At 46.0% G+C, this 8,268-nt stretch overlaps 1 protein-coding gene across 1 annotated transcript; it reads left to right on the top strand.

Moving 5' to 3' along the window:
• The first annotated feature begins 2,888 nt into the window (after nucleotides 1–2,888).
• opn9 (opsin 9) lies at nucleotides 2,889–7,275 on the top strand. The gene is given in 6 exon segments (XM_034904676.2): nucleotides 2,889–3,030; nucleotides 4,254–4,404; nucleotides 4,732–4,871; nucleotides 6,072–6,213; nucleotides 6,434–6,623; nucleotides 6,838–7,275. Coding segments are annotated over 6 exon segments (1,200 nt in total). The 5' UTR covers nucleotides 2,889–2,891.
• The last annotated feature ends 993 nt before the right edge of the window (nucleotides 7,276–8,268 follow it).

Below are 8,268 nucleotides of genomic sequence, written 5' to 3'. Positions count from 1 at the left end.
TCCAGTTGGGCTGAAACTTGGTCAGGACATTCTTTTGTCATTGGGAGTATTAGAATCTGGGAGTGCCCTTGCCTCGCTCGCTCACGCACTCATTAAAATCGTTTGCATGTATCTGAAGATCTGTTCAGGGATACTAAGATAATTGGTGAGAGAGCAGAGAGGACCGAGTGATTAAGACGGGTTTTCCTCAGGAAGCTCAGTCCTTTGTCAAAGCTTTATGTTTTAAATTGACAAGGAGAGATGTTTGAGAAGCATTAGGCATCAGCAGAGTATCGAAATCCCTGTGCTTTACTGAACTCGCTGGGGAAAATCAGGCAGACTCACTAAACACAGAGCCTTGGAGGAGGATTAGTAACACAGGGGGCACAGGCAGACTCACCAAACACTCAGAGCCTTGGAGGAGAATCGAGAGGGATTAGTAACATGGAGGGCATTGCATTGCTCCCCTTGCTTGCTTCTGTTCTTTCTTTCTGAACAGATAATCATTTTTTCAAATACATCCAAAAGATTTCACATTGATTTTGTTTTCTAATGTGTTCCTATATTATTAGAAGTGTTCTCTTATCAGCCTCTGATCAGATCGTTATTGACCAGGCACTATTTCAGCAAAACACTGCATCTGAAAAGACTCCTTCAAGGCTGATTGCAGGGAAGCGTATGAGTGTTGCACAGGCTCCCGTGCACTGTGTAACACTAATAAGCTTCCCCACAATCGACCTTGAGGCGTCTTCAGGAGCATGTTTTGATGGTTAAACAAATAAGAAATTGAGACAAGGTGGGCTAAGAGGAGGGAAAATAATGGATTTTAAAGATGGTCAGCACTCCTTAAAAGGGAGGACTCGTGATCATGTTAATAAAGTTAATAAGAGGTGAGAGAATGGATTTTAAAGATGGTCAGCGCTCCTTTAAAGTGAGAACCAGTGATCACGTTAATAAAGATAAGAGGTAAGAGAATGGATTTTAAAGAAGCCTGGGTTAGCACTGCTTTTATAGTAAAGTATTTGTTAAAACCTTCCCCTAATACCAAACAGAAAGCCCTGATAGAAAAATAAGCATTGTACAGAAAACATATGGCTGAGGCCTTTAAGAGTCAAGATCCCTCTCCTCTCTCCTCTTTCTCTGCCTGGGATTTGAAACATATTTATAGGAAGATGTGGTTTAAAAGATTACATATTATTTGTTTATTTGTTTGTTTTAAGCCGGAAAGATTTGAAAACAATTTGTACTGCCACACACACACACAGACAGACCGACACTCACATACATGTCTGTCTGAATGTAAAATGTGCCTGCCTGCCTGTCTGCCTGTCAGTCTGAATGTAAAATGTGCCTGCCTGCTTGTTTGTCTGAATGTAAAATGTGCCTGTCTGCCTGTCTGTCTGAATGTAGAATGTGCCTGCCTGCCTGCCTGCCTGTCTGTCTGAATGTAAAATGTGCCTGCCTGCCTGTCTGTCTGAATGTAAAATGTGCCTGCCTGCCTGCCTGCCTGTCTGTCTGAATGTAAAATGTGCCTGTCTGCTTGTTTGTCTGAATGTAAAATGTGCCTGCCTGCCTGTCTGTCTGAATGTAAAATGTGCCTGCCTGCCTGTCTGTCTGAATGTAAAATGTGCCTGCCTGCTTGTTTGTCTGAATGTAAAATGTGCCTGCCTGCCTGTCAGTCTGAATGTAAAATGTGCCTGCCTGCCTGTCTGTCTGAATGTAAAATGTGCCTGCCTGCCTGCCTGCCTGCCTGCCTGTCAGTCTGAATGTAAAATGTGCCTGTCTGCCTGCCTGTCTGAATGTAAAATGTGCCTGCCTGCCTGCCTGTCTGTCTGAATGTAAAATGTGCCTGCCTGCCTGTCTGTCTGAATGTAAAATGTGCCTGCCTGCTTGTTTGTCTGAATGTAAAATGTGCCTGCCTGCCTGTCTGTCTGAATGTAAAATGTGCCTGCCTGCCTGCCTGTCTGTCTGAATGTAAAATGTGCCTGCCTGCCTGTCTGTCTGAATGTAAAATGTGCCTGCCTGCCTGCCTGTCTGTCTGAATGTAAAATGTGCCTGCCTGCTTGTTTGTCTGAATGTAAAATGTGCCTGCCTGCCTGTCTGTCTGAATGTAAAATGTGCCTGTCTGCCTGCCTGTCTGTCTGAATGTAAAATGTGCCTGCCTGCTTGTTTGTCTGAATGTAAAATGTGCCTGCCTGCCTGTCAGTCTGAATGTAAAATGTGCCTGCCTGCCTGTCTGTCTGAATGTAAAATGTGCCTGTCTGCCTGCCTGCCTGTCAGTCTGAATGTAAAATGTGCCTGTCTGCCTGCCTGTCTGAATGTAAAATGTGCCTGCCTGCCTGCCTGTCTGTCTGAATGTAAAATGTGCCTGCCTGCCTGTCTGCCTGTCTGTCTGAATGTAAAATGTGCCTGCCTGCTTGTTTGTCTGAATGTAAAATGTGCCTGTCTGCCTGCCTGTCTGAATGTAAAATGTGCCTGCCTGCCTGCCTGTCTGTCTGAATGTAAAATGTGCCTGCCTGCCTGTCAGTCTGAATGTAAAATGTGCCTGCCTGCTTGTTTGTCTGAATGTAAAATGTGCCTGCCTGTCTGTCTGAATGTATATTTATTTTTAAAATAAAGATTTAGCATTTAAATGTTGAAAAGTTGCTAACTATTTTATATCTGAATGTACACATTAAAAAACATATTTATTTTCAACACATTTATAAATCTGGGGAAAAATACAAGATTTAAGTTAAATCTGGAAAAAAAAAATGTTTTGTTTTTTTTATACACATGGCACCCCATAATAAGAAACATGAACAATTCAATGCCAAACGACTAGAAGTCTTTCTTAACGTCTTCAGCGCGCTACAGACAGACAAGCTGATATCGTTTCTATTCTGACGTTTGACGTTTACTTTTTTACAGTCATGTCAGAGAACACCGATCCGCCCTGCGTGTGGAACGCATCGGAAAACACATCTCTATTTCAAGAGCCCGCGGCAGAGTTCAAATCCACGCTGAGCCCTCAGTGTGACGTGGCTATCGGGGTGTTTTTAATCATCACAGGTAGGACATTGTTTCAAAAATATTACACAGGGGTGCTATGTATACCTCTCTATGCTTTACAATGCTCCTGTATGCTTTACCATACATGTCTATGCTTTACAATGCTTCCCTATGCTTCACCATACCTCTGTGTGCTTTAGGGTGCTTCCCTGTGCTTTCCCATGCTTTCACTGTGCTCTATTACTCTTTGCAATGTTTTTACTGTAGGTTTTGTCTGCATTGTTCCCAGTTCTCTTACTGTGGGGTTTTACCATTTCAAATAAACAAAAATGCTTCTGGGTTTGGAAAAATCATGTCAACGTTTTACTGTATTGCAAACTAGCTGTAGAATGCTTTTAAAAACACGCACAGACTTTAAAGATTCATGAAACGAAGTGTCTGTAATGTGGCCAGCAGGGTGGTAAATGTGCATGAAGTCCAGCGGCTAATGGATTCCCCTTGCAGTGATTTGGCCACGGTGAGTTTTAGATTTATAACAGACCCTGTCGGCTGATTGGTGGATCACCCCTTTAATATCTCTGCCTGTCCGCTCCAGGCTTTCCAAACAGAGTGGCATCAATACAACAGAGCTAAAGAACTTACACATGTATGGATGGATAGATAGATAGATGTCTCTCTCTTGGGGAAGGATATGGTGGTGATCAATCTCTCCTCTCCTCTCTCAGGTTCTCTCTCTCTCTTGGGGAATGGTGTGGTGGTGATCACTCTCTCCTCTCCTCTCTTAGGTTCTCTCTCTCTCTCTCTCTTGGGGAATGGTGTGGTGGTGATCACTCTCTCCTCTCCTCTCTCAGGTTCTCTCTCTCTCTTGGGGAATGGTGTGGTGATGATCACTCTCCTCTCCTCTCTTAGGTTCTCTCTCTCTCTCTTGGGGAATGGTGTGGTGGTGATCACTCTCTCCTCTCCTCTCTTAGGTTCTCTCTCTCTCTCTCTCTCTTGGGGAATGGTGTGGTGGTGATCACTCTCTCCTCCTCTCTCAGGTTCTCTCTCTCTCTTGGGGAATGGTGTGGTGGTGATCACTCTCTCCTCTCCTCTCTTAGGTTCTCTCTCTCTCTCTTGGGGAATGGTGTGGTGGTGATCACTCTCTCCTCTCCTCTCTTAGGTTCTCTCTCTCTCTCTCTCTTGGGGAATGGTGTGGTGGTGATCACTCTCTCCTCTCCTCTCTCAGGTTCTCTCTCTCTTGGGGAATGGTGTGGTGGTGATCACTCTCTCCTCTTCTCTCTCAGGTTCTCTCTCTCTCTTGGGGAATGGTGTGGTGGTGATCACATTCTTGCGGCGGTGTAAACGCCTCAAGCCTCCGGAGCTGATGGCAGTGAATCTGGCAGTGTGCGATTTTGGCTACTCCCTGCTGGGGGCGCCATTACTCATCTACTCCAGGTACCAGCTGCCAATCAGAACGAGTCTCTCTGTCTGTCTGGGTGTGTCTCTCTGGGCTCCCACTTTCTCTGTTTCTTCTAGTTCTCCCTTTGCAGATATTGAGAGATTTAAAGCAGATAATTACTGTTCAGCTCATTACATTGGTGAACGCTTGTATGCTTGACTCAGTCTCTTCTAGTTTCAATAACGCTGATGAAGACACTAGCCTGGTTGTCTCACTCTGGGGTCTCAATCTATGTGTCTCACTCTGTTGTCTCACTCTGATTGTCTCACTCTGGGTTCTCACTGTGTGTCTCACTCTGGGTGTCTCTCTCTGGCTCCCCTCAGTTTCTCTCATGCGTGGTGGTTCGGCTGGCGCGGGTGCCGCTGGTATGGTGTGCAGGGCTTCGTGTTCGGGATCGGGAGCCTCCTCACCACCATGCTGATCAGCATCGACCGCTGCCTCAAGATCTGCAGCTTCCAATACGGTGAGAGAGAGACTGCGGGGCTCCACGAGTCAACATTTGTGTGTCTGTGAGAGTGTGAGAGTGACTCTGCAGCATCCGATACAGTGAGAGGGAAAGGATAGTACAGTGTTAGAATAAAAGTGACTGTGTGTGAGAGTCATAGTTTCTGTCTGTGTGTATCAGTGTGGGTGAGAATCATAGTGTCTGTCTGTGTGTATCAGTGTGTGTGGGTGTGTCTGTCTGACACCCACCCACAGACACACACCTCAATAACTTCGGATGAGACGTAATCCCAAGGTCCTATTGGAAGTGATTCTGCAGCAGCAGTTGTGATGCATAGTTCACCCTCTAGTCCAGTGCTGCCCAAACCCGGTCCTGGAGAGCCCCTATCCAGTAGGTTTTATAGGTAACCTTTAATCATCAATTTCTTAACACCTGGAACAATTTCATTGTGATCAATTAAGCAGGTGATTTATTAAATGAAGTCATTTAGAGATCATTTGGTACAAAAAATGAACTACCCTTTTCAGCCCTCAATGGCCTGGATTACATGCTGGGAAAATGTCATGACTTGTCTGTCTACTTTCATGATTTATTTAAGGTGGTACGGCTGAATTATAATTTTAGATCATTTTGGTTTGTTTAATTTAACAATTCCTGCTTTGAAACTTGTTGTATTTCAAATGTTGTATTTGATTTTTGTATAATGTTTTACATTTGTATTCAACATAAACTAAACATAAACCAAAACTAACTAAAATTTTAATCCAGACCGTACCACCTTAAATAAGTCATGACAGTAAACAAGTCATGACATTTTCCCAGCATGTAAACTGGCCCAATGACCAGTTCCTTTAATTGAAGAAATGATTTGCTTAATTGATCAATAACTTTCATGTGTTCCCAGTCTTTAGAAATTAGCGATTTAGGGTGACCTACAAAACTTACTGGATAGGGGCTCTCCAGGACCGTGTTTGGGCAGCACTGCTCTAGTCTCTGTAAGTCGCTTTGGATAAAAGCTTCTTCTAAATGACACATTTATAATAATTAATAATGTGCCTTCAGCAGTGTTATTGGAATGAAAATGTTTAAACATGTCATTGTGTTTATATACAGACAGTAAGATGTGCGTGCTCTCAGGGTGTCACCCCTGCTTTGTTAATGTGCTGTTGTAGCTTATAAAGCCTCCTGTGGTCAGTGCTGTCTGCCCCCTCTCTGCAGGTCAGTGGGTCGAGCAGCGCCACATTGCCCTGCTGGTTCTGCTGGTCTGGATCTACACGACTGCCTGGGCCATTCTGCCCGTCCTCGGGTTCGGCAGTTATGGACCAGAACCGTTTGGGATCAGCTGTACCATTGACTGGTGAGGCTGCCAACCCCCAATCCCACCCTACCCTGTACCCCACTACCCCCAATCCTGCATACTTCTCTACCCCCGTACCCCCATACCCCAACCCTGCAATCCTCCTCGGGGAGACACTTGGGGACCAGTGGTTTTCAGCAAAAAGTGTCCGAGACAAGTGTATTAATGTGTTCCTTTGGCGGTCTGGGGCAAAGAGAGACATCCACACAGCACTAATCACATAGTCATTCTGATCATGGTGTTCTGATCATGGTGTCATTCTGATCATGGTGTTCTGTTTTGGGGTCCCCGTGCTCACCATCATTCTGTGTTACCTCAAAATCATCTGGGAGGTGCGTGCCTCGTCCAGATCCCTCGCTGAGATCTCAGCCAGCGACGTGACGGCCAGTGACAAAGAGATGAGGCTCACCAAGGTATCTATACAACTACACAGCAATACACAACGATACACAACTATACAACTACACACAGCAATATACACAGCCAGCGACAAGGAGATGAGGCTCACCAAGGTGTCTGTCTATACAACTACTTGACTATATGACTGTATACCTGTCTGTGTGTGCTTGTGTCTGTATTAAATAAATGATCTTTTCACCCTCTCTCCCCTCTCCCTCTCTCTGTCAGATCGCTGCTGTTATCTGCTCGTCGTTCCTCCTCGCCTGGACCCCCTACGTCATCGTGTCTCTCTACTCCATGCTGCTGCCCTCTCCCCCTGCCCCCCTGTCCAGTGCTCTCCCTTCTCTCAGTGTCCTCCCTGCTCTCTTTGCGAAGTCACACTGCATGCTGAACCCGTTCATCTACCAGCTGATGAACCGCGAGTTCCGTCGGGATGTGCGCGGCCTGTTCGGATTGTCCAGGTGGGGCGGGGGGGTCTCGCGGGGGGGCTCCCGCAGCCTCTACTACTCCTCCTCCAGCCAGCAACAGCACCGCCCATGCCGCGGCACTGACGCTACCCTGCACGGCCAGCAGGGGTCGCTGTGCTCTGTCTCCCTGGAGATAGCCGGGCTCGACACTTTATGGAAAAGGGGGAGAGGCAGGCCTTCATGCGCCCCAGCAGCATAGGGAAGCATTGTAAAACAAAGAGAGGTATGCTAAAGCATAGGGAAGCATTGTAAAGCACATAGAAGTCTGGTAAAGCATAGGAAAGCATTGTAAAGCAAAGAGAGGTATGCTAAAGCACAGGGAAGCATTGTAAAGCACAGAGAGGTCTGGTAAAGCATAGGGAAGCATTGTAAAGCACAGAGAGGTCTGGTAAAGCATAGGGAAGCATTGCATTGTAAAGCACAGAGAGGTCTGGTAAAGCACAGGGAAGCATTGTAAAGCACAGAGAGGTCTGGTAAAGCACAGGGAAGCATTGTAAAGCACAGAGAGGTCTGGTAAAGCACAGGGAAGCATTGTAAAGCACAGAGAGGTCTGGTAAAGCATAGGGAAGCATTGTAAAGCACAGAGAGGTCTGGTAAAGCATAGGGAAGCATTGTAAAGCACAGAGAGGTCTGGTAAAGCATAGGGAAGCATTGTAAAGCACAGAGAGGTCTGGTAAAGCATAGGGAAGCATTGTAAAACACAGAGAGGTATGCTAAAGCATATGAAAAAACAAACATGGTAAAGTAACCATTATAAAAGTTTCCTATGGCAAAAGGAGAGAGAGAGAGAGAGAGAGAGAGAGGGAGAGAGAGAGAGGATTGTAAGCTTTACCTTCTCTGTGTTTGTTTGCAGACAGAGAGTAAATGAAACCTGCCAGAGGGAGAGCTGAGCAGAGTCATCCCCCAGTCACAGCACCTGGTCCTGGGACACAGGGCACTCTGCCTTTCTTTCTGTCTTTCTTTCTTTTGGACTTGAAGCTTGCCTGCTTGTTGGGGGGGGGGGGGGTCATATGAATTGGAATTTTTCTATGTAAATGGTGTTTCATTTTTGCAATCGTTGAAATGGAGCACCGTCTCCCCTCCTCCAGGTATCCTCTGTGATCTCTGTGCTCTGTGCTCTCTGCTCTGTGCTCTATGCTCTCTGCTCTGTGCTCTCTGCTCTGCTCTGCTCTGTTCTCTGTGCTCTCTGCTC

Source organism: Acipenser ruthenus, chromosome 20 (assembly GCF_902713425.1).
Source record: "Acipenser ruthenus chromosome 20, fAciRut3.2 maternal haplotype, whole genome shotgun sequence".
NCBI lineage: Eukaryota > Metazoa > Chordata > Actinopteri > Acipenseriformes > Acipenseridae > Acipenser > Acipenser ruthenus.
The sequence above is the reverse complement of the archived record's forward strand: the minus strand, read 5'-3'. Positions and strand labels throughout refer to the sequence as shown.